At 31.2% G+C, this 27,765-nt stretch overlaps 1 protein-coding gene across 3 annotated transcripts in view; it reads left to right on the top strand.

Moving 5' to 3' along the window:
- LOC142323670 (uncharacterized) overlaps window positions 1–27,765 on the top strand; it is a 67,130-nt gene that overhangs the window by 21,489 nt on the left and 17,876 nt on the right. For all 3 annotated transcript variants that reach the window (XM_075363742.1, XM_075363741.1, XM_075363740.1), the window contains 3 exons: window positions 8,232–8,401; window positions 19,253–19,392; window positions 24,285–24,536. In XM_075363742.1, the coding sequence (XP_075219857.1) occupies window positions 8,232–8,401; window positions 19,253–19,392; window positions 24,285–24,536 (562 nt within the window). The remainder of the gene's footprint in view (window positions 1–8,231; window positions 8,402–19,252; window positions 19,393–24,284; window positions 24,537–27,765) is intronic.

Genomic DNA, 27,765 nt, shown 5'->3' with positions numbered 1-27,765 from the left:
GGTGATATGTATGCATAAATTTTATACATTTGCATTAGTAGATTGTTTTCTCTTTGCGGTTATCATAATTTGATTTATCACTAGATATTCTGAAGAGACGGTTCAAAATTACTTGTATGTTTTAACAATTTTATTAAATATTAAAAAAAAAAAACAAAAAAAAAACATTGTAATGTTTGCTTAGCTGTTAGTCTAATTTCTAATATTGTTCTGACCCACTGTTCCTCCAAGAATTCCCAAATTTATAACCAGTCTGCAACAGTATTAGTATGGTTGACGGCCTGATTTGTCTTATTAACTATAGCATTTAACATATCTCATCTTATAATATCATACTTTTATTACGTTCTCATATAGAGTAGAAGTCTATTTATATCATTTATTTATGTAGGAATTACAAGAAATTTGTTTTATTATTTGTATGGTATAATACACAGCACTTTATGCCAATAAAACATGGGCTGGTGAGAAAACCACAAACATAAAGAAAAGAGAATTTTGAAATAGTTTATTAAAAGGTAATGTTGAAAGTTAGATGGTTTAATAAAGATTGAAATGAAGAGAGACATCTCTAATAAAAGGAAAAAGAAACTCATGATGAAATTTATTAGAACTAGGTTAGTGGATCACTTTTCAGAGTCATTATTCTGTCGACTGATTTGATGTTACACTCCGTACTTCTTTATGTTCTGAACTAATATTTTAACTCTAACATATTTACTACATACTGCATCTTCAATTACCTTCTTTATGTATTCTGATCTTTATCTTAGTCTACAGTTTCTACCTTCTATACATTTATCTATTACCAGATTAACTAAACTTGGATTTCTTTATACATGACCGACCGGCCTAGTCTACCTCTTTATGAGATTTTGTCACAAATTTATCTCCTTTTCTACCTATATTAAGACTTAACAGTCCACCTGATTTTCATCATCCTCCTATAATACTCCTTTCTACTTTTCCATGTGTCACTATCGTACAGCATTGCTTTCCATACAGATATCTTCAGAAATTTCTTTCTAATTCTTAGAACTTCATTTAATACTTTCAGACTTCTTTGCATAAAAGCTCTCTTTCTGTGTGTATCAATCTGTTTTATGTATTTACATTTTACTTTTTGTTATTACTTTTCTATTTACATTACTTATCCTTTATAATATTGCACACTAAATAACACATTTCTCTAAATTGTATTTTACATTCCGTTATATTATTAATTTCTCATTATTGTCCTTACTGTTGCATTTTATATTCTTCACTTAAATCATATTTATTTTCAAAATAAATTTCACTCTAAGCAGATAAATTTATATATTTAGTATTTCTTCTGACATTTAGTTTCTGCCATGTTTCAAGGTAAATGCAGATAAACAAGAATAAATTGAAATTTTAATTTTTGAATTATATATTAATCGGATTAATCTTTAAAAACTTTTCTTTAAAATTTTTAAATAAGGTAGGTGTGAATAAAAAGAATTCTTTAATGATAAGAGATTTTGAGCAGAGTGTTTGATTTATAGAAATATTGCCTATCCGCCGTAATGAAGATTAGTAAGTCAGAAATTGACCTTAAAATAATAGAAAATTCCTTTATTCTCTCACTATTTCATTCTTACTAGGAACTTAAACAACATTTTATAACCAGATGATCTTTTTTTTTGTCTTCAGTCATTTGACTGGTTTGATGCAGCTCTCCAAGATTCCGTATCTAGTGCTAGTCATTTCATTTCGGTATACCCCCTACATCCCACATCCCTAGCAATTTGTATTACATATTCCAAACGTGGCCTGCCTACACAATTTTTTCCTTCTACCTGTCCTTCCAATATTAAAGCGACTATTCCAGGATGCCTTAGTATGTGGCCTATAAGTCTGTCTCTTCTTTTAACTATATCTTTCCAAATGCTTCTTTCTTCATCTATTTGTCGTAACACCTCTTCATTTGTCACTTTATCCACCCATCTGATTTTTAACATTCTCCTATAGCATTTATAACATTTCAAAAGCTTCTAATCTTTTCTTCTCAAGATACTCCGATCGTCCAAGTTTCACTTCCATATAAAGCGACATTCCAAACATATACTTTCAAAAATCTTTTCCTGACATTTAAATTAATTTTTGATGTAAACAAATTATATTTCTGACTGAAGGCTCGTTTCGCCTGTGCTATTCGGCATTTTATGTTGCTCCTGCTTCATCTATCTTTAGTAATTCTACTTCCCAAATAACAAAATTCTTCTGCCTCCATAATCTTTTCTCCTCCTATTTTCACATTCAGTGATCCATCTTTGTTATTTCTACTACATTTCATTACTTCTGTTTTGTTCGAATTTATTTTCATGCGATATTTCTTGTGTAGGACTTTATCCATGCCATTCATTGTTTCTTCTAAATCCTTTTTACTCTCAGCTAGAATTACTATATTATCAGCAAATCGTAGCATCTTTATCTTTTCACCTTGTACTGTTACTCCGAATCTAAATTGTTCTTTAACATCATTAACTGCTAGTTCCATGTAAAGATTAAAAAGCAACGGGGATAGGGAATATCCTTGTCGGACTCCCTTTCTTATTACGGCTTCTTTCTTATGTTCTTCAATTATTACTGTTGCTGTTTGGTTCCTGTAAATGTTAGCAATTGTTCTTCTATCTCTGTATTTGAACCCTAATTTTTTTAAAATGCTGAACATTTTATTCCAGTCTACGTTATCGAATGCCTTTTCTCGGTCTATAAATGCCAAGTATGTTGGTTTGTTTTTCTTTAATCTTCCTTCTACTATTAATCAGGCCTAAAATTGCTTCCCTTGTCCCTATACTTTTCCTGAAACCAAATTGGTCTTCTCCTAACACTTCTTCTACTCTCTTCTCAATTCTTCTGTATAGCATTCTAGTTAAGATTTTTGATGCATGACTAGTTAAACTAATTGTTCTGTATTCTTCACATTTATCTGCCCCTGCGTTCTTTGGTATCATGACTATAACACCTTTTTGAAATCTGATGGAACTTCCCCTTTTTCATAAATATTACACACCACTTTGAATAATCTATCAATCGCTTCCTCACCTGCACTGAGCAGTAATTCTACAGGTATTCCATCTATTCCAGGAGTCTTTCTGGCATTCAAATCTTTAAATGCTCTCTTAAATTCAGATCTCAGTATTGTTTCTCCCATTTCATCCTCTTCAACTTCCTCTTCTTTCTCTATAACACCATTTTCTAATTCATTTCCTCCATATAACTCTTTAATATATTCCACCCACTTATCGACTTTACCTTTCGTATTATAAATCGGTGTACCATGTTTGTTTAACACATTATTAGATTTTAATTTATGTACCCCAAAATTTTCCTTAACCTTCCTGTATGCTCCGTTTATTTTACTAATTTTCAATTCTCTTTCCACTTCTGAACACTTTTCTTTAATCCACTCTTGTTTCACTAGTTAGCACTTCCTGTTTGTAGTATTTCTTAATTGTCGATAGTTCCTTTTACTTTCTTCATCACTAGCATTCTTATATTTTCTACGTTCATCCATCAGCTGCAATATATCGTCTGAAACTCAAGGTTTTCTGCCAGTTCTCTTTTTTCCACCTAAGTTCGCTTCTGCTGATTTAAGAATTTCCTTTTTAACATTCTCCCATGCTTCTTCTACATTTTCTACCTTATCTTTTTTACTCAGACCTCTTGCGATGTCCTCCTCAAAAATTTTCTTTACCTCCTCTTCCTCAAGCTTCTCTAAATTCCACCGTTTCATATGACACCTTTTCTTCAGGTTTTTAAACCCCAATCTACATTTCATTATCACCAAATTATGTCACTATCAATGTCTGCTCCAAGGTAAGTTTTGCAGTCAGTGAGTTGATTTTTAAATCTTTGCTTAACCATGATATAATCTATCTGATACCTTGCAGTATCGCCTAGCTTTTTCCAAGTGTATATTCTTCTATTATGATTTTTAAATTGGGTGTTGGCAATTAATAAATTTGCAAAACTCTATAAGTCAGTCCCCTCTTTCATTCCTTTTGCCCAGCCCATATTCACCCACTATATTGTGACCAGATGATCTAGATTATTACTATTATTATTATTATTATCATGATTCATTAACTCATTTACTGACATTCCATGTATTACATATATTTTTCATTACATTTTGAGGGAGCTTTCTCAGACAAACTAGTAATAGAATCCTTATATCAGGATTCCGTAGTAATATAGTGTAATTTAATTTCTAAAATTTCTAACAGTCTGCTATTAATCATTTTTATAGTTTACAAAACAAGATATACAATCTGTTTGTTACAGTCAGTCCCATCCTGTTTCTTTTATTTCTACTAACATACTCTAAAGAAGTGGAAGGTACTCAGGATGGAAAAAAGTTAATAACTGTTTTAAGATTTGTTCAATAATCTACTGTATTTAAAGTATAAAGAATATGTAAATTACATTTACGTGCCTGTTCATAATTTTTTAATTTATTACTTTAGGGGTATAGCATATTTCTATGTAGAAAATTGTGCAATTTAGAGGCATAATGACTTAATGTTAACATCATGTTTCATACTTTGGAGATCAAAATCAAATTAAGTGTGCATAATTACTCTCTCCCCCTGCTCAATCTCACTCTCTCTCTTTGTGTGTTTGTATGTGCGTGCGTGCGTGTATATTAGATGTCTGAAAAAGTACTCTGTGGTTTCAAGAATGAATATATTTTTTTTATTTTATAGCATTCAATAGTGTTTCATTCTTAATTTTGAAGCGACCCAATTAAGTTTTATTTTACATAATCTCTATCAGATAGCGGCTACGTTTAGGCTAGGATGCTGTTATTAGTCAGGTCTTTTCAGTACCATAACGTTGCCAAAAGAGAAAGCACAGTGCACAAACAAAATCAGTGGCTGTCTTACAAAGAAATTATGCGGGTCTCTTGTAGAAATTCTCTGAGTGACACGCATACATAAGTGGTGTAAACAGTTTTTGGAAACTGGGGATGTTTTGAAACACTCACCAGGTAGGCCTAAAACAAATGCCAAATATACAGAAAGAATTCAGCTGTCTTTTCAAAACATTCAGTTCATAGTGTTAATCACAAACATTCCTAAAAGCACTGTCTATGATGTTTACAAGCAATTGAAACTTTATGCTTATAAACTTAGCTGTTCCTTGAAATTAAACCTAGTAATAAACCACAATAAGTGTTCAGTTTGTAACAACCATATTAGTCTTCATTTCTGCTGATGAAAACTACCTGCAGTGCATTTTATTTTCTGATGAAGCAACGTTTCATATTCAAGTTGTGAATCACCATAATTGGCGAGATTGGTGGTCGGAAAATCCACACAAATCAGTGGAATTTGTCCACAACTGTCTGAAAGTGAATGTCTGGTGTGCTATCATGCATGATCAAATTTTTGGGCAATTTTTTTCCATGATCAGACTATTATGGCATAGTATACTCAAACATATTAGAGAACTTTGTATTTCTGCAGATTGGAAATATGGAGGGTCTAATTTTCCAACAGGATGAAGCCCCTCCAAATCATTTCGAAATTGGGGAGACTGTGCTCAACAACAGATTTCCAGAAGGCTGGTTAGGCAGAGAAGCTTTGTTGGCCACCATGAAATCCCAATTTGATGCTGATGGATTTCTTATTTTGGGGCTATGTAAAAGACATTGTATATCAAGAAAAAATCCAGTCACTTGACCAACTGTGCCAAAGAATTACTGCAGCCATGGAAGCTATTACTGCAGACATCTATTACTTGTCAGAGTGTAGATTATTGGTTTGACATCTACAGGGCTGTAAAGTTCTCATATTGAGTTACATTAAGTGCTAAGAAAAATTTTACCTCTTAATAAGCTACAATAATAATAATAAACTCAATTAATTATAAATATCTGATGTGGACACCACATGACTTCCTTGGACATCTATTAAATTACATATGAGTATTAGTCCAACCAAATTACACTTAGAGAGAGAAAAAATTGTTATCTGGACTTTTATAAGTGGTAATGGTAAAGGGGCTTATAATAAACGTAAAAAAATTAAATGGGTGAGTGGAGAGATGATTTCGGGGGTTGAAAAAATAATAGAAGTTCAGGTAACAATTATTTTTTCCCTCTAAATGATTATTTCGATTGGTCTATATACACATTTTCTTAAAATGAAAAGTACATAAAATTTTATTTAATTAATAACTTCTAATATCTTTTCATTTTTTTATTGTTATTATTGAATTATTATTTATTGTAAAAATTGTTTACAATCGTAGGTTAATAAATCAATATATTTAAATTTAAAAAAAAAAAACATTTATAAAAAGGAGATGAAGTCGAATTCAAATCGATCCCGTGTAAGATCCAAATACTTCATTAATTAACATTTTATTTGGCTAACATTTTTATATGATAATGAAAATAAGTACCACTTATGATATATCATTGAAAAACTATCAATGAGAGCTTATTACTGCTGTTAAGAAAAAGTTCAAAATCCAGATTTTTTTAATTTTGGGCTTTTTTAGACACTTTTGGTCCAGTCAGTTGCAATCAAAAGGGGAGTTGCACAACTACTAGATGTTACAACAGTCCAAAATCCAAAATTTCAGCATCTTACGGCTAATCGTTTTTGAGTTATGCAAGATACATACAGACGTCATGCTGAAACTAGTCAAAATGGATTGAGGGATAGTCAAATCTGATTGAGGGATATTTCCATTGAAATCTGAAAACCAAAATTATTTGCGATACTTCTACTTTGTACAAGGAAGTAGTAATAATTATAACCTTAAAAAGATTTTAGATTATAAGCACAAAGTTGTCAAAACATTTTACTTTCATGTATAAGACAAACATTTCTAATTCTAAATGGAATAAAGTAAATATAATGTAAAACCGCAGAGTTCTTTTTCAGTTACCTGTTATACATATTTATGAATAATTATTTAAAAAATATCCAATTATTAAAATATATGTATTATTACTATTTCTTTTTTTAATTTTCGTCTAGTAATTAATAAATTTAGGTTTTGTAAAATAATCTTGTTATAATATTTTTGATAATCAGGAGACAATTTTGAAATATTAAATTAAAAACTATGTCAAGATGTTTTATATTCATTTATCAACATTATAAAATGTGGAAACACTTTTTTTTTATAATTTAAAGCATTTCATTCTCGAAAGTGTATGGAATTGTGCTTCCAGAAGATCTTCTAAGAGGTTTGGTTAATTTAAAACATTTGAAAGCCATCATTTAACTTCTAAAAAATTGCTTTAATTATATTTTTTTTAAATGGTGTTAAACTTTATCTTGCATGTATTACTAAATCAAGTTTGCAGCGTTAATGTAAAATTCTTCTTTTTTTTTTACTATCTGCTTGGAAATCCTAACTTGATATGTTGGTCTTTGACAAAGTTCAATTTACATATTCAGGAGCAGTAACCAGTGGACTGTTTTAAATTGTTTAAAAAGAAAATTACAGTGCTCTGAAGTCGTATTTTTGCAGAACAATAAATTTTAAATACTCTCTAGAACTTCATAAACTTTTTTTTTAATATTTATCTATTTTTTCGCAGTAAAATGAAAACATTTAACATGGTCAAAAACTACTTGACCAGAACACTCCGTGAAATGGTATTTTTGTATGCTAAAAAGGCAGATGACTATGCTTATCGTGATAAAGGTAGTATTTGTTTTAAAGAGATAACTCGCTTAGCTACTTCTATGTCCTTTGTTTATTATAGCATAGTTGAACAGACAAGATAGAAAGTTTTAAATTAACCTAATCTTAGTAATCCGTGTTCTCTAATGATCTATATTAGCCACAAAATCATGGTGATACTTCTAAATTATTAAATAGCTTGTTTGAAAATTATTTATAAGAAATTTTTCTTCTAAAGTTTTTTTGGAAGGAATTTTCAGCATTCTTCAGTGGAATATTCAGTAGTATTGTTAAAACTGTTAGTAAAGGTGTTTTAAAAAGGTTAGTGAAGCTCTTTAATGTGTAATGAAAAATGTTATATTTGTAACATTTTGTGAAATTTTATGTTTCTTATTGTTTGACTCCACCATCTTTTGAGCTGCTTTTAATTAACTCCAAAAGACCTTTGGAATTAAAAGTTGTTTGAAAAGTGAGTTGTCTTATTCTCAAGTATTTTTTAAATTGTAGATTAAAGATTTAGCCTTCATAATTCTGAATTTTAAATATTTTTGTTTCAGCGGTAAAAATATTAGATTTTTCAAACAACTCTCTTTCTACTATTCCAAATTTGAATGATATGGCAAATCTTACCATATTCAATGGAAGCTCTAACAACATCTGTGAGTTCATAAATTTTTGTGGCTGTCAAAAATTGGTTGAAATACACTTGCAGAACAATATGTTGAAGGTAATGATAGAAATGTTGTTATTTCAGAAATATTTAATATTGCATTTAAGTTAATTTTAAACTATATATTTAAAGAAAAAATTGCTGTATTTTCACCTTCAACACTTTATAGTTGAAGTGTTGTATTTTTCAAAGATATGCCATTATAAGAAAAAAAATTACTATAACAGATTTATTCAAGCGGTTTGGCTACCTATATAAATACTATTTTTACAAATTTACCAAAATATAATTTTTGATCCTTTTGTACAGATTATACTCTTGTTGATCATAATTGTAGTAGCATCATTTATTAATGAAAATGTGGCAAGAGAAAATAATTACTTTTATCCTTTTCAAAAGGGTGATCGATAAAGATTCAATCATAAACTTGAGTACCTTGTCAGAAACAAATTGGGAAAGTAATAACAATATTACCTTTCATGAAAGATTTAACAATTTTCTTAATAAATTACAGAAAGACTTCTTTCTAGCGTGCCCTTTAGTAAAAAAGAAACAGTTTAAACATAAAAAAAAAGGTATGGATTACTAAAGGAATTGTAAAATTGGTTCTACGCCAAGAAATCTCCATGAAATGTCTGTGAATATAATTTGTGTGATAACCTCCAGAATTATTTGCAAAATCACAAATGTATTTACGCTAAAGTTATTCAAACTGCTAAAAGTTTATATGATAATTTAACCCTTCACAGGTGGTGATGTTTTATGGCTGTGGGCAGAAGACATTTTCAAAAAAAAAAGTTCATGCAAAAATTTAAAGTAACCTAAAACATGCATTCATGCACAAAAGCATTTTCCTTGTGTTTTTTCTGAATTTTGCCACTTATCTGGTTAAGGAACACTGTTTAATTATCTTACAAGAAAACTCTTATGTGAATATGGTACAAGTCTCACTGAGTGCACTAGAATTTGTGAACTATAGGTGATGATTTTGGTTGTGTTTTTCATTGAGTTCTTTTCTTGTAAAAGACACTGAATAATAATAGTAACAGTAGTAACATTGATAATAATATAATAACAATAGCAATTTTGAAGAAGTAGAGCACCTAGGTAGGGAATAGTATAATATGGTTTCATTATAATAATAATAATATAAATATTTTTATTTATTTCCTTCTGAATTTTTGTCACTAAAATTTTGTTTGAATTCAAACGAAGTTAGCCAAAAATGAAGTTTTGAAAGGAACAGTTTGTAAACAAATTACTTAAAAATGAACGAAAAACACAAAAATAATAATGCATGCATCTTGTTTACATATGCACGGTAATAATGCATTAAACTCATCTGATAACTGAAGTAAAATGATTCCCAGTCACATTGTATCAGGAATTCCCGTCTCAAAATGATTGAAAAAACATCTCCTGCCATCTCTTGGAATTTATTCATAACTACGTGAAGACATAGCCGGTCACATTCAGAGACTTGTATATGGGTTTCCCCCCTCCAGCATAAATACAGGTAGTCCATATATGGGTTTCCGTCCGTGAAGAGTTAATGCTAATTCAAACAATAAATTTAAAACCATGAGAGTAGTTCTCAAAAGTGAAACTGGATTGAATATAAAACAGGTCAGATAATTTTACCAAAGATACAAAAGGACTCGACTTCTGTTATGTCATCCCCTGTACAGGTAGCAGAAGAATTTAATAATTTCTGTTTCAGTATTTCAAACAACAGTATTGATCCATTTCAAATAAGTCAATTCACTGACTAAGTAGTTTTGTTGATGAATCAATATTGTTATTTCTCATTGATCCTCAGGAAGTTAAAACTCAATTATTTCTCGTTGATACTCAGTATTTTAAATATAAAGAGTAAATATTCCTTAGGTATTGGTGATGTTACTGCTAGTATTTTAAAAGAGTTGTAGGTGCTATTGTTATCCCCATACAAATTTTATTAATGAATATTTCAGCATTGGATTATTCCCTAGCTGCTTTAAGACTTCTGTTATTCCCCTCCTCAAGAAAGGTTTACACTTAATTTATAAAATTATACAAAAATTTTGTTATTGTCTATATTTTTAAAAATTGTAAAAAGTTAATATTTAACTTTTCTTGAAGAGCATTCTGTATTAACAAACTTTCATCATGGTTTTATAAAAAAACGTTGTCTACTGACAGCAATTTCACAGTTTCTGGGAAATATTTTAAATTCCTTAGATAACTAAAAATGTCTGTATAAAATTTGTTTGATCTCTGTAAAGCATTCGATTCAGTTCCACATTTTTACAGATGAAAAAACTTAGTAGCTATGGTATCAGAGGAGCAACTTACATACAATTGGTTAAAGTATACTTTAACCAGTTGTATAAATAAGCAGTTAAAATTTCATCTTTTGATAAGAATACATGTGTAAAATTTAGGTTTTCACTTCAAGATGAAGAATTCGGAGTGCCTCGGGGAAGTGTTCCTGACGCCTTGCTTTTTTTTATTGTTTATTAATGACCAGCCTCAAAATCTTGAGCCATTCATTGTAATCACTTTCACAGATGACACAACTGTCTCTATACCTAAAGATAATTATTTAAAGGGAATTGAAAATTAATAGCAACACAAAAACTTATTCACTGGGTGGATTGTAACCATATTAATTTAAATATGGATAAAACTGTTGCATTGTTTCTTCTTAATTAAATATAATATTGCTGATCATATTGATAGAATTCCTGTTAATGATAACATAGTATTTCTGTTGCCCACAAAGGGAATTTTCTGGATGTTTTATTAGATAAATTCTTGTGGGATGATCAAATTCATTTAATTTGTAACAAAATCAAGCAGTATTGTTTTGCTCTGAAGCACTTTAATAAAACACTAAGCTTATCATTGTAATTAAATATTTATTATATCTTCATATATTCTCATTTAAATATCACTTGGGGCTCCTTCAAAAAGTCAGAATAAGTTTTTAAGATATAAAAATGGGCTGTCAGATGATTATCTGGTGTCATAAAACACCTATATTATATTGTAAATTGTAGACCTATATGTACAAAATGAAATATGTTAACCTTTCCTTATGTTTATACTTATGAATGTGCAGTCATTGCTAAAAATAATGGTCACTTATTCTTAAAAAATAATCCAACTTTACCAAAGCAGACAGTAGAACTGTCTTTGTATGATTTAACAAAATAATTTGGTTTATAAGAAAGGCCCTTATTATGCTTCTGTTGCTATTTTTTAATAAATTGCTGAATGATTTGGAAAATATTCCAACCAATTTATTTAAAATACAATTGCAAGATTTTCTTTTATGGATACAATATTACTCTTGATGAATTTAAAAAAAAAAGATTAATCTGCATCTCATTCAGCATGTTCATGAAAATTTACCCTCAAAATAATTTTCAATAGTGGCTGCAAAATTGTGAATTTTTTGTAGTAATTTTTTATATTTAATGTATTTATCTACTTTAACTTTTTTTGGTATTAATATTATTTCATGTATTTGTATTTAAATAATTAATACTGTTTTAAACACATCTACTCATTATCTTATATTTATAATTATATCTTATAGTTTTTATATTTATAATTTATCTTATATCTACACGATCTATATAGTGTATTTCTGTATTCCAGTCAAAATAAGAGATTTGTTTATTTATATTGTAGACTCTTGTTACTGTTTTAGTATTTTTATTGTGCTTAATTTAGTACAAAGAAATAGATTGTATTACAGTTAAATGTCAAATTGATATTTTGAAAAAGTGAAATATGTATTTGTCTATTTAATGATGTAAAATAAATATTTGTTATAAATACATACAGCACAACTTTACTTTATCTTTTTATTTAAATTCAGTTAAAATTTTACAACAGGAAAGGAGTATGTATTTGCATTCATTCTTAAGATGAAAACTAATAAGTTTGTTTCATATACATAGTTGGGACAGACCACTGAAAAACCTAAAGCTAATCCTTAAAAACAAAAGTAACAGAAAGTAGGTTATATGCCGTAGTATGAATTTTAAGAAGTGATAAAAAATTTTTACAATAGTCATAGGTGATAAGTATGTATTGTTATTAAAAACTAATTTTGAAAATGGATGAAGAAAAAACATTGAAAAAATCAAAAATGCCTCAGCTTCACAGAGGCACATCGGACATGGATATGTCTCATGTTGATTAAGATCTGAAGTACAAATTACACAAATTTAAATTTATATATTCGATAATATTTTTTATTTGATCAAATTATGCACATATATACATTAAAATATATTACAATCATTATATACATATTTTACACTTACGAGCAATAATTCGTCACCTAGATTACAATTCATTACATCACATTGATCAAGTTAGTAGAGGGCGCAGTCATAGACAAAAGAGGACGGTGCGTACTGAAGTACGAAACATACGCTTTCGTTTCGAGTAGGTCAATATATCGAGAAAATACTGCATCGATACACGTCAAATTTTGCGTGGTGGAAACAGCACGGTCTCGTTGTTGAGTTCAAATCCGAATCGGTCATGCATAAATTCAATGAAATTGAGCACCATTTGGTCCACGTAGATCCAAATTAAGATCGCCGCTGAGTATGATCGGAATGTCTTGAGTACTTTAGTTCGTCGAGTTCTCTAATCAGACCTTTTAATTAACTTTAATTGATATTTTTAATTAATATTATTTGATAATCGTTATTTATCCAAGTTTTACACATACTTACATTGGTGGCGCTATACCAACCTAATTGTTTTATACGAAAGAATAAGAGAGTAAAGAAATGTTGAATTACTTAGTCGACTAATTTTGTATGTAGAAGAATGAACAGTTTGGTAATAATGTCGATATCAGAACTTTAGATCAATTTTATTTGATACCATTGAATTTTTTTTGGTTCGTTTCAATTCAATTTATTTTCATGTAATTTCACTTTATTACATTAATTTTATATGTAAAACAAATTAACAGTTAAATTATAATTTCAATTTGATTTTATTTGATTTGATATATTTAATAAGATCAAATTTTATTTGTTTGATTTATTTAATTTGTTTTGATTCGATTTTATTTTTTATTATTTTATATAAATTTATTTATATTATTTATTTTATTAGAAAAGCGTTGAATCTTTACACAGAACTTGATTCTTAATAGGAAAGAGATATACTTACCAGGAATTTATTTGCAAAGCTGATAACCGCTATCTAATAAAATGTTCATTCAAAATTACTGAAGAATGATGAAATAGTGATGCATGTGAACCACACTTTAGACCACGTGTCTGAGGGTCTGAAACGGGGTCCACAGGCCCTAAAATGGGGACTGCAACATGCTGCGCATATCTACAGCGCAGCGCGTGCTGAGTGCGGCCCACTTCTACTCCCACTATGCACACCACTACACCTAGCCTCTGAAACTCATGATGACTCATGGTAACGCATGGTGTGACACACAAATTTTTTCTAAGACCCCAGCCATAAGACATATCCATGTCAACATTTATTGTAGCTAAAATTTGTATGTGTACATATTCTCTAATTATTTTAATTTAGGTCTATGACTTAACATATTCAACACAGCAAGAAATTTTAATTTTTTCCTGCTAGATGAAATTAAAAAAAATTATAATATATTCATGTAAGACTTGATATAAAGGTTTTTAGTTGTGGCTATTTTTAACATTTATAATTTAAATTATAATGGATAATGGTTATCTTCTGCCATCAGCAGGAAGTCAGATCATATGGGTTATATTTGTCATACATATCATCCTCATTTATCCTCTGAAGTAATACCTTTCAGTGGTCTGGAGGCTAAAAAAGAGAGTGTGACAGTTGTCTGTAGTTTCAATTCATTCTTTCTGTTATTTTAAAATAAAAATTTTGTAAAATTGCATAACAATTTTTTATAATAAAATAATATATATTTATTAATTTAATTAAATTAATCTTTTTAAGATTCATATTATTCCTTTTTACTGTTAAATTATATTTTAAAATCTATTAAAATAAACCACCTAGTGCAGAATGTTGAGATTTAACTTAATTTTACCATGAAAATCCTTTCATGGGATCCCTTTGAAAAATGACAAAAAATTTGTTTGGAGGAAATTATTACCAACATATTGAGTATACTGATCCATATTTAGAATAAATTTGAAAAAAAACATTATAATTTGAAACAGATAATATGTAAATTAATTCCTGGGCTTGATGAGAAATATACACTTCTATCAGCGTGAACATGATGAGAGTTATAACTGGAAGTTTTTTCCCAAGATATGATTCAAAAAGCTTAGCTATTGATGCACTTTGGTCAAAAATGCAATTTGTTTTTAATTAGGGTAATATTATTACCATGATTTCTTATGATGCATATATCAATTTGTATAAAATTACTGTGGCCACATTTGGTATACAAGTCCAAATACATAAAATAAAAGAAGTTGCATTAGTCTTTGACATTATTTGAACAAAAATGTTAACTTTTACTCATTAACCGCATTGTAAGTCGATAAAACTGTAACTTTTTGTTAGAAACTTACATTCAACTTTCTGTATTTAATTTCCATTAGAAATGCACTGATATATGCTTTAAAATTTATTTACAAAAATATAACTCTAGGTGAATTTTATATCTTACAGGCATACAGGATAATATACAGTTTGACAAGAATTGGAAATTAATTGACTGGAGATTACTTTAAAAAAAAACTTCAAAAATCATAAAAAAAATAAGTGGTTAAGAGTACAATTGAATCAAAAGGTACCAAACAGAAGAGTGAACACACTAAATAACAGGGAGGAATAAAGGTTTGCAGGAGATGGCATTCTTACTGCATCACATATAGCACTAGTGAACTGGACAATAGTTGGTTGACAGTAGTGTCCTTTATCCCTATGTATAAAGGACAACTTAGATATGGATAGTAGGACAACTTGGATGACAGTAGTCATCCTCCTGTGTCCAACTTGTTAAATAGCTATAATATATTTTAAATATATATATTTTTTCAGATCAATAGAGGTTTCAGAATTGAATAGAAAATTGTTAAAGGAAAAAAAATTGTAACCTATACAATAAGTTTTCTGTTGTAAAATTTTAATATAAAAAGATAAATTGGTGCAATGCACATAGGGTTAGTTTAATTTGATAAACATATACAAATACAGACTCACTTCTGATTGTGATGAAATTTGGAATACACTTTGTTTAGGACCTAAGTTATTCAGTACAATTGAAATTATTCTTCAGAAATGCCTTTTACCTGAGTTACGTCCCTCGTAAGTTACATAATACCCTCACCAAAAATTTCATAATTCAGCACTGTACAAGTTTAATGTACATTATTTTCAGACTAACTGAAATTAAGTTAAGATTGAGATAGATTCACTTAATTAAGTTATTTGTAAGTTTTGGTAAATGTGCAATATTCATTATTTACAGAGTAAATAACCTGGGTTAAGTAAAACTTTAATGAGTTTTGTTAGGGTAGGTTGGTTTATATCATAACTTAGTGTGTTAAGTTACATCAGACATGTGTACTGATCCTAGTTTTATGGTAATACAGTGTAGTTTTTATTGTTTTTTTCATGGGTAATTTTTGGTGATTTATTAGTGTGTATGTTTTCAAACTATAGTGGTGTGTGTGTGTGTGTGTGTGTGTGGAATTGAGTGAAAGCGCAGAGAGTGTGTGTGAGTATTTTAACTTTTTGTGAGTTGCTCTTGGCAAGTCCTATAGACTAAGTAATTTAAGGTTAGTTTGATTGTCAAGATCTGGGAGGAATTTTACCGCATTGCTTGGTTTAGGGTAGAACAGCTGAGCAAACCTTTATCCTGCATTAGGTTTGGAGGTTAATTTTGGTGGCGAACTTTTACTATGTCTAAATTTCCTAAACAACTTTTGTCAAACATTCCAGACATAAATTATTTTGAGATTAGTTGAGCGGTTTTTCTTTTTTCCCTACATTGTGCCATACGAGTGTTTAATCCGAACAACATTTGGTAAGTATTCCAACATTAAAATATAAACTAATTTAATTGAATTAATTAATGAACTTACTACAGATTAAATTATTTTTACCTATAGATTAAACTTGGAGCTATTTCCTGTTATTTTTTAATTAATAATGCTCAATACTGATCTATACCAATTTTTCCAAATTGCTCACCATAAAAGGACAAGTAAAGATTGGATGGGTTTAATACAGGATCCAACCTAGGACGGAGGAAAAGAGTGCTACTGTGACCACCACCCACCACCACGCACCATGCACCCTTAGGTGCATAGTGAGATGTTCCTCAGGAGTTAGTTTTGGGCTCTGACTTATGGAATGTTGCCTATTACAAGGTGTTGAGGCCAAAAATTGCCTGAAGGTGTAACCACCATCAACTTTGCTGATGATTTAGTGCTTGTTGTGGTGGCAAAGACTGAGCAGGAGCTGATGAGGAAATGGAATGCTGTGATCAAGGCAATAGCACTGTGGATGGCTATCAATGATCTCCAGCTCGCTGCTCAAAAAATTAAAGTTGTAATAATGGCCAGCAAGAGTGTGTTGGAGCCGATAAGCTTCAATGTAGCAGGTGTGGCCACCATCCCGGAGTGTAAAGCCAAATACTTGTCTGACTGGACATGAGGAGAATCTTTATTCCACATATTGATGAGGTGCTAGTGAAAGCTGGATATACCATAACCACTCTAAGTTGATGGGGAAAATTGGAGGCCCTTGAACCTTGTGGAAAAGATTGTATGTTGTGGTTGTTGACTCCATAGTCCTTTATGGAGTGTCTTCATGGTTGAGGGCATTGCAGTATAGGAAAGTGCGCGCTAGGCTTGAGAATATATAGAGGAGGGTGGCAATAAGGGTGGTAAGTGCATATCATATAGTTTTGTTGGAGGTAGCTTTGTCATTGCCAGGGTGCATCCCTGTTTATATTTATATCCCTGCCATATTTATTGGCATGAGAGCAAGCAGACCCAGAGTACACATCTCGATTCCCCCCAGAAGGGAGAAGATCCCGCCTTGTAGCGTGTCTGGTCGCTACACCACCCCCTTCGTTCCTAGCCAAGTGTGGCTTAATCGGAGGTCATCTTCATGCCCTCAAACTGATCACATTCCACAGTGCTCAGTACAGCCTCGTGAGATGCCCTGAGGGACATCTACATCAGTAATTTTGCCCCCATTAAGTTTGCCTTCAAAGGAGACATCAGACGTCTAATACTACCACGTAGCCCTCAGGAACCAAGCTACAAGCCTACACGCGGAATATCGAAGACCCCGCGCCTGTCACCACTAATAAGCCCTAAACTGCAAGTACCAAAGTACCTACAAATACAACAGGTATGCCACAACAGCATATCAGCACAGCAAATTCAGCCTAAATTGCCACTAAAAGATCATTAAATTAAGCGGTTGGAGTGCATCCACCATAAACTAAAGTCCCAGAGAGGTCTGGTTTGTTCGGGAGCTGAGTATAACCTCTAGTCTCCCACTTCAGCTCCAACTTTTAGGACCGCTCGGATTAGCACTAGGTTAATCGCAACCTACATTTAACTTATTACTCCCATAATAAGTGTGCACTCCAATTTAACCAATCGCCATGCTGAAGTTAGTAATCACACCCGGAGAGTAAACTCCCTGGGCATCCCAGAGTACACATCTAGGTTAACCTCCACGTAACGCAATTTCTATCAGGCCAGAGTTTTAATGTACATTTGTGTGAGGCATATTTTTGAAACTGACAGCTGCAAATACTGTGGGTTGCAGGATATAGCAGAACACACCATTTTTGTCTGTGAAGGCTGGAGGAACACAGGTGAAGGTGTGCTGGTTGAGGTGCCATAAATCCTGGCAGTAGAATACAAGAGATGCTAAAGTCAAGAAGTAGATGAGATGACATCTGTAATCTTATTAAAGACATACAGCAACAGAAGATGATCGAGGAGATGCCGGTGGGTAGGTAGGGTAAGGACAGCCTATGAGACTAGCTACTAGGGGTCTACCAGGATTGCTAGTGGATGTGATGATTCTGCGGGACTCTGCTGGGTAATACATATGTTACTAATACTGGTGTTTTCTTGATGGGTATCATGATGCTTGGATGATAGCTCGCAAGGTATGCATGGTGCTGATGATATGCCTGATCATCAGTTCCGGCATCATGTTTTACAAGGGGTAGGGGTTTTAGTCGGTGTGAACCTGACACTATCATCTGTGCAGGCAAGCAGCAGCAGGGTTCTTCACCCAATGGTGAAAAAAAAAGGTAAGTTTCATTTAATGATGTTAAGTTTTTTACTCTTACATTTTTCACCATTGGGTTTATTTATTAATCTGAAAAAGACATAGTTCAAAACTTTTGAAAAATCTAATCTTAAGCAAATCTAACCTTATTCTTAACTAAATTTAACTGAAACCAAATAATTTAGTCAACAGATAATGTATGTTACATGTGTATAGTGCAAAATAACAAAATTTTGGATGCATGTAACTTGTAAGGGACATAACTCCTCAGGTTAAAGATGTTTCTGACGAATGATTTCAGTTGTAATAAATTAGTTAGGTCCTAAATAAGCTATATTCTAAATTCCATCAAAATCAGAGGCGAGTCCTTAACTGTATATAACTATCATTAATCTAATAATGGTAGCAAGTATACTTGTAAAAATCATTGAAAAGATTCATGAAATAACTAAAGATGAACAGTGTAACATAAATATATTGCAGTTAAAATGTCATTACAAGAATAGAGAAAGATGGGGAATAGCATCAAACTGTCTAATGACTGATGCCAAATATATAGTTTGTTTTTTATAACATAAAAAAATATGTTTTTATAAGAAAAATAAAAATATTATTATTATATATATATATATTTATATAAATTTGTTTCAGGAATTGGTAATAGATAATTTGCAAGGCGTACCTTTAAATAAATTATGGCTTCAGAACAATAAACTGATTTCACTTCCTGAAGATATATTTCGTTTATCTACACTTACTTTGTTGGATATTAGCAAAAATCAGTTAAACAGGTATTTAATTTGAGTAATCAGATCTGTTATGATATATTTGTACATTATGATCTCAGACATGTTTGATATTGTACTGCCACCTTTTTTTGATGCAACTTCTTTTCAACAAAAACAGTATATTAAACAAAACATTTGTTTGTTAGTAAGCAAAGCGAGCATAGGTTATGTTTGTTTAGATTATGTTGACTCCATGTACTGATGAATCATATATATATCAACATAACTTTTTTTTTTTTTTGTCCTCAGTCATTTGACTGGTTTGATGCAGCTCTCCAAGATTCCCTATCTAGTGCTAGTCATTTCATTTCAGTATACCCTCTACATCCTACATCCCTAACAATTTGTTTTACATATTCCAAATGTGGCCTGCCCACACAATTTTTCCTTTCTACCTGTCCTTCCAATATTAAAGCGACTATTCCAGGATGCCTTAGTATGTGGCCTATAAGTCTGTCTCTTCTTTTAACTATATTTTTCCAAATGCTTCTTTCTTCATCTATTTGCCGCAATACCTCTTCATTTGTCACTTTATCCACCCATCTGATTTTTAACATTCTCCTGTAGCACCACATTTCAAAAGCTTCTAATCTTTTCTTCTCAGATACTCCGATTGTCCAAGTTTCACTTCCATATAAAGCGACACTCCAAACATACACTTTCAAAAATCTTTTCCTAACATTTAAATTAATTTTTGATGTAAACAAATTATATTTCTTACTGAAGGCTTTCTTTTTCTTCTTTCTTCTTAGCTTGTGCTATTCGGCATTTTATATCGCTCCTGCTTCGTCCATCTTTAGTAATTCTACTTCCCAAATAACAAAATTCTTCTACCTCCGTAATCTTTTCTCCTATTTTCACATTCAGTGGTCCATCTTTGTTATTTCTACTACATTTCATTACTTTTGTTTTGTTCTTGTTTATTTTCATGCGATAGTTCTTGCGTAGGACTTCATCTATGCCATTCATTGTTTCTTCTAAATCCTTTTTACTCTCGGCTAGAATTACTATATCATCAGCAAATCGTAGCATCTTTATCTTTTCACCTTGTACTGTTACTCCAAATCTAAATTGTTCTTTAACATCATTAACTGCTAGTTCCATGTAAAGATTAAAAAGTAACGGAGATAGGGAACATCCTTGTCGGACTCCCTTTCTTATTACAGCTTCTTTCTTATGTTCTTCAATTGTTACTGTTGCTGTTTGGTTCCTGTACATGTTAGCAATTGTTCTTCTATCTCTGTATTTGAACCCTAATTTTTTTAAAATGCTGAACATTTTATTCCAGTTTACGTTATCGAATGCCTTTTCTAGGTCTATAAACGCCAAGTATGTTGGTTCGTTTTTCTTTAATCTTCCTTCTACTATTAATCTGAGGCCTAAAATTGCTTCCCTTGTCCCTATACTTTTCCTGAAACCAAATTGGTCTTCTCCTAACACTTCCTCCACTCTCCTCTCAATTCTTCTGTATAGCATTCTAGTTAAGATTTTTGATGCATGACTAGTTAAACTAATTGTTCTGTATTCTTCACATTTATCTGCCCCTGCTTTCTTTGGTATCATTACTATAACACTTTTTTTGAAGTCTGACGGAAATTCCCCTTTTTCATAAATATTACACACCAGTTTGTATAATCTATCAATCGCTTCCTCACCTGCACTGCGCAGTAATTCTACAGGTATTCCGTCTATTCCAAGAGCCTTTCTGCCATTTAAATCTTTTAATGCTCTCTTAAATTTAGATCTCAGTATTGTTTCTCCCATTTCATCCTCCTCAACTTCCTCTTCTTCCTCTATAACACCATTTTCTAATTCATTTCCTCCGTATAACTCTTCAATATATTCCACCCATCTATCGACTTTACCTTTCGTATTATATATTGGTGTACCATCTTTGTTTAACACATTATTAGATTTTAATTTATGTACCCCAAAATTTTCCTTAACTTTCCTATATGCTCCGTCTATTTTACCAATGTTCATTTCTCTTTCCACTTCTGAACACTTTTCTTTAATCCACTTTTCTTTCGCCAGTTTGCACTTCCTGTTTATAGCATTTCTTAATTGCCGATAGTTCCTTTTACTTTCTTCATCACTAGCATTCTTATATTTTCTATGTTCATCAATCAGCTGCAATATATCGTCTGAAACCCAAGGTTTTCTCGACGTTAACAATCATTGTCGGTTTAGGTTTTGATTTTATCCTTATTACAATGATTCTATCGCTATGCATCTTGAAATACTCCACTCTCCTCCCTATCTTCTTGTTCATCACGAAACCTACTCCTGCCTGCCCATTATTTGACGCTGAGTTAATTACTCTAAAGTCACCTGACCAAAAGTCGTCTTCCTCTTTCCACCGAACCTCACTAATTCCTAATATATCCACATTTATAACATAACCTAACCAAACATAATCTTGCTCGCTAATCTTGAAAATTAACATTAAATATGCATGTTATATACAACTTATATTAATAACATGCCTTATTGTTATTGCACCGCCACTTTTTTTTGGTGAGAAATGTAAAATGAGTAAAAATATGTTTTTTAAATAATATTACCTAGGAATACATGATTTTTGTATGTTCTCCACTCAAGAAATGTTATAATAATTATGTGATAGAAATGTAAAATTTTGATTTGGAAAAGTTGTTAGTATGTTGTTGAATCATTACGAGCGAGAATAGACAGTTATACACAGTGTAGATATCATGAAAATATGGATTTATCAAATACTGAAGAAAATGCAATTTAATTTTTACAAGAAAAAGGTCTTTTGCCAATATTCTGTAAAAAAAAAAAACTGCCCTTCAGTTTACATAATTATGTTTAGTAAACATATATTGAATATCCATGGATAAGTTATAACACCACATATACAAGCAGAATAAACACAAATAATTAGAAGAATCAGAAAAATTAACTTAAATTGAAAATAACACAATATTTTTATAAACTCTGGGATTCTCGGAACTCCTAAAATTTTCTTGGATGAGACAAGACAATGTATATATGTGCCTGGTATTAAAATCCAATTTGAAGAAGGTTGTAAGAAGATCAGAAAAGTATCAGATGCTAGAACTAGTTAAGTATCACATTGGATGATAATGAAGAGTAAAAAATACTTTTGGATTATTTTGTCAGGAATCATCTGATAAGCTGCTTATCAATTGGTCTAGCCACCAGTAGGTTAAATAGATACTTGGATTTTATATTGCATTAAAATTTATGAATTTGTTTTTGTTAAAACCCCCCAAAGATGTAATGGTTATTTATTAGCACTGTTAGTTACCATACCTAGGCTCAGTTTTTAATTCTCTTTACAATAAAGTCTTTAATAATAAAAGAAAAATCATATATGACAATATGATGGTTTACTAAACTAAATTATATTCTCCCTTGCCATGCATTGGCAAGGAAGAATGGCAAAAGAGAAAACATAGATGGGATATGTCTGTTGATATTTTGTTAGTTGCGTAGGTAATTGGTAATCCCAATCCACTGGGTCCGTCTAGTGGTGAATTCGTCATCGCAAATCAGCTTATTTCGAAGTCGAGAGTTCTAAGGTTCAAATTCTAATAAAGAAAGTTACCTTTATATGGATTTGAATACTAAATTGTGGATACCAGTATTCTTTGGTGGTTGGGTTTCAATTAACCACACATCTCAGGAACGGTCAACCTGAGACTGTACAGGACTACAGTCCATTTACATTCATACATATCATCCTCATTCATCCTCTGAAGTAATACCTTATGGTGGTTCTGGAGGTTAAACAGAAAAAAAATTGGTAATCCCAACGATACCAGAATGATATTCCATATCCTTAATAGAGACTTTAAGTTGTTAAACCTAGACTCATTGTACCTAAATAAGTTGTTTTCAGAAAATATTTTTATTTGTACTAGCTCTAAGATGTTGCATCTCTGTTGTTACTTCTGTACAAACAAATTTCACCCCACTGTTACTTTGCTTTTCAAGTTACACTATCCTATCACAACATCAACCTAACTGGTTTGGTTTGCTCAAATTTTGGTATACTTAACTTTTCCTTCACCTTTCTCTTGCCTTATGCTTCTAACTACCAGAACTAAGAATGATATGAATGAACTGAATCTACCAGAGTCGTATAATTTTTCTCATTTCTTATGACAATTAAATGGGAGAGTATACCAGGTAGTTGAATCTGTCCTCACCAGTTCTCATTACTTCCTTGCAGTTAGTGCCAATACAGATTGTGATTGCCCTAACCGATTGCTCTTCTCTTAATAATTTCCTTAATTTATCTCCAAACACAGTCTGTTTCTGTGTATTAATGTAAGCTCTTCAAGCCTGGTTATTTTTATAGGTTATGCAGCCAAAAAGATTGTCAGATGTACTCACATTTTTAGTGGTGGTGAATTTTAACATTTAACAGTAACAATTGAACATAAGCAACGCTTTTGATAATATTTCATATGAAAACATAATATTTAATGAAAATGCTGTAAAAACTCAAATCAAATTTGTATGACAAAATGGTTGAATAGAAATAATTTTTTTTTAAATTCCATTTCAATCTTGAAAGTTGGGCAATTTTTGAGTTATATAGATTATTGTGTATTTTTCTGTTGTATAATTAGTAAAAAAAGTGCTTTAAAGAAACACTTATCACTTATAAATAGTGTTAGTTAATGCTTTACAACATTCAGTATCTTTAAAGGTCACTTTTATCCTGTAGCTTTCTAGTTTTTTTTTTATTCATTATTTTACATAATGCAATTATTCAGTGATACCATCATTAAAACTTCAGAATTATAATCCATCATTTAAAAAAAAATAAGGTAATTAAATAATTGTACATTTATTTAACACTGTTAATAAAATATGCTAATTAAACCACTTTTTTCTAGGTTACCTTATCGTTTAGCTCATCTTAGAAATTTATCATGTCTTAAAGTTGATGATAACCCTTTGGAGGATATTCGTACAGACATATTAAGGAGTGGTACAGCAAGAATTCTCTCTCACCTTAAACGACAGTCTATTGCATTTGATGAAGGCTGTGATAAAACCTTTACAAAAGGAAAACGACTTTCAATTGCAGATGACAGTATTTTATTTGATAGTAATGTAGATGACATTCAGGATGGTGTGCTGAAAATGTAAGAATCTTATATTTAATCTTTGTTTATTTTAATATCCTTGTAATCATGATGATGTAGCTGAAAAAATATACTTTTTAAAATGTATTAGAGAAAGTTAGATTGGAAAAAATGCAGTGTGCAAGATTTAGGAACAGTTATGTACAGGCTATTTGTCTAAACCTGTATACTGATGATGAGAAAGATGAAGACAGAATGTTAATTTCATTATCAGTACAATATCGTACACAGATATCTGTTTTGTACTGATGCACCAAAAATTAGACATTACAAGTGACTGTACACTTTGTTAAGTATACTATAGTATTTTTGATCTATTTTATTTTGTATGTAATGTTTTAAAAATTTGTCTTTTAAAAGGAATTAGTAAACTTTTTCTAATGCACCTACCTAAATTGTGTTTAGGTTCAAATTCAGAAGTACACGGCAAAGGATTTATACAATAAGGTAAATTGTTTTTGTACAGTGACATAAGTGCAAAACCATTTGCTAATGTTTACTAAGCTGACTACAGAAATATTACACTATTTTATTACTGTAATTCTACTTTAAAATCACTGGTAATAGAACTAACATTAATATCACTTATTGCAATCACATTCACTATTTTCCATCTACAAAAATATATGTTTGATGTTTTTTTACACCAACACACAAGGTATCAGTCATATTTGTTTATATGCGGCATAACTGTGAAAAGACAGCGCAAAGTAAACAGAAATTTAGCTTTCATCATAAAAAATTTAAAAAAAATTGCTTTTTCTCAATACTTTTTTCTAGTAACAAGTAAAACTATTCTCTTCTTCATTTTAACTAATTATTGGTCTAGCTCTGTAGTAAGTATTATAGCAGAAAAATGTGACATCATCAAGAAGTTTATTTGTATATATTATTTAATTTTGTTAATGCACTTCATTTTTATATGTTTATTGTATTTTTTTTAATGTAAAAGGGATTTTTTTTTGCATTCTACCATTAATGTTAATATTTTTAAAGTGATTTATCTGTCAAATTTATAAAACCAGCATAGTTTCCTTTATTTTTACAGTTGATGTTGGAACTTTTTTCTTCCTTTCACAGAGAACACAGTTTTATAGAGGCAATTTTATTTGCAATGTTTTGAAGTTCTAATATCTGTGTTTTACCTTTGTTGATGTTGTTTGCTAGCAGTGTCAAGTTGTCAGCAAAATCAAGGAAGGCAGTTTATTTTGATTTTTTGGCCTATCTTTATTTCTGAGGAGCATCTTTTGAGCCATTCCTTCATTAACATTTCCAGAATGCAGTTGAACAATGAGAATCCATCGCCTTGGAGCTGTCCTGTTTTGATATCAAATGGTTACGAGAGCTCACCTCTGAATTTTACTTTTGACTTAGTGTTTGTGAGGGTCAGTTTTATCATGTTTATTAACTTGGGTGTAGTCTGAGACATCTTAGAATTTTTAGTAGGTTTCTCTGTGGATGCAGTCGTATGCTTTCTTGAAGTCTACAAACATTACTATCATTTCTCTGTTTCTTTTTCTGTTGTAATGCATTATTAACTTGAGACACTCATGATCTGGTGTGGACAGCCCCTCTAGGGTCTGAAACCTCCCTGGTATTCTCTTGATTTGTAAGCTGATCGTGTTGAGAATGATTCTTGAAAGAATTTTTTATGTTATGTCTAGGAGTGAGATTCTCCTGTAGTTGTTAGGGTCTATTTTGCTGCTTTTTTGTGTAGTGGCTGGACGAGGGCTGTTGTCTAGTGTTCTGGTAGTTCTTCTTTGATCTAGATGTTGACAAGCTGTTGGTGAAGGGCAATTTTTGCTTGTCTTCCTGCATCTTTACAGATCTCCACAAAGATCTGATCAACCGCCTGTTAATAGTTCTTCATCTCACCCAGTGCTTGGTAGACTTCTTTTATTGTGGGAGGGTTGATGTTTTCTGGTGATGTTGTTTTTGGGATGCTGGTATTGAGGTTTAGGAGTTCTGTCAGTTCTTCGCAATTTAGAAGTTTCTTGAAATATTTAGCTAGGATTTTCACATTATCTTTATTGTTATGGGCCAGATTATGGTTTTCATCCTTCATTAGTAGGGTTGGGGGTTCGTATTTGTGGAGTTTTTGAAGGTTTTATAGCAGTCTCTCAACTGCATTTTGTTGAATTCTTCTTCTATTGATTTCTGTGTCTTTATAGTGTTGTCTTTTTATTTTCCTTAGAGTTTGGATGGTTTCTTTTCTTTGTTTTCTAGATTTTGGAAGGATATTTCTGATTTTTGGGATTGGTGTAATAACCATGCTTGATGTCTTTTCCACTGGCTCATTGCATTCATTGTTCCACCATTGATGTCTTTTTTGGGGTTTTCTTAAGGAATTCTGCAATTTGTTTAAGGTTGTTGACTAGCTGTTTGAGTTTATCCATGATTGTTATTTTTTTGGTTTCATTTTGGTAATTTTCATTCATGATTTGTTGGGTAGGTTTATTTTTTTTTTAGTTTTAGGGGCTTGGTCTTGTTACTTCCTTTGGGAAGTGAATTTTATTTTAATTTTGACTGTATAGTGATCTAAGCCTGTGTTTACTCCTCGGAAGACTTTTACATTTTAGATCTCTTTGTGGTGGAGTATGTCCATGAAGACATGATCTAGTGGCCATTCTCTAAGTGGTACCCCACCATATCCGAGTGCTGCTGTCTCTGTACTCTGGTGTTGCTTGGTTCAGCCGGTAGAGTATTCTTTAAAAGATCTTTCATGGTTGACTGTCAACAGGTCACCTGTGATGGGAGTAGGTCCCAATTTAAAACTCTAGATGTGATGTAGTGGGGTGACTTGATGATAGATGAAGTTGTGAAGTGAAGTTTGTTTGGATTCATCTCATAGATAAATTTCTCCTCTTTGTTCTGGATATATCCAGGTACACCTTGTGAAGGTTTGATCTGACTTTGGTTAAAGTTGTTATTTTGGAGAAAGGTTTAAAAGTTCAATTGTAAACATTACAGCCATAATTAATATATATTTACTTGCTTGTATAAATGTTTCTTATGTTTTTTTTTTATATATGTGTTGTTCATTTCAATTCAGACTTGGAAAATCACCTGTAACTTACAAATTCCACAGACCCCCCTCCATAGTTATGTAATGCTTAAAGGATAGGAATTTTATCAGTTAAGAGTTTTTTTTCACATTGTCACATGTTAAGTAGAACATGTCATGTTCTGTATATCATACTCCCTCATTTTCATGGCTGTTTCCTGTTTA

Source organism: Lycorma delicatula, chromosome 4, assembly GCF_047948215.1.
Source record: "Lycorma delicatula isolate Av1 chromosome 4, ASM4794821v1, whole genome shotgun sequence".
Classification (NCBI taxonomy): domain Eukaryota; kingdom Metazoa; phylum Arthropoda; class Insecta; order Hemiptera; family Fulgoridae; genus Lycorma; species Lycorma delicatula.
Note: the sequence above shows the minus strand (reverse complement) of the source record. Positions and strands in the feature narration are given on the sequence as shown.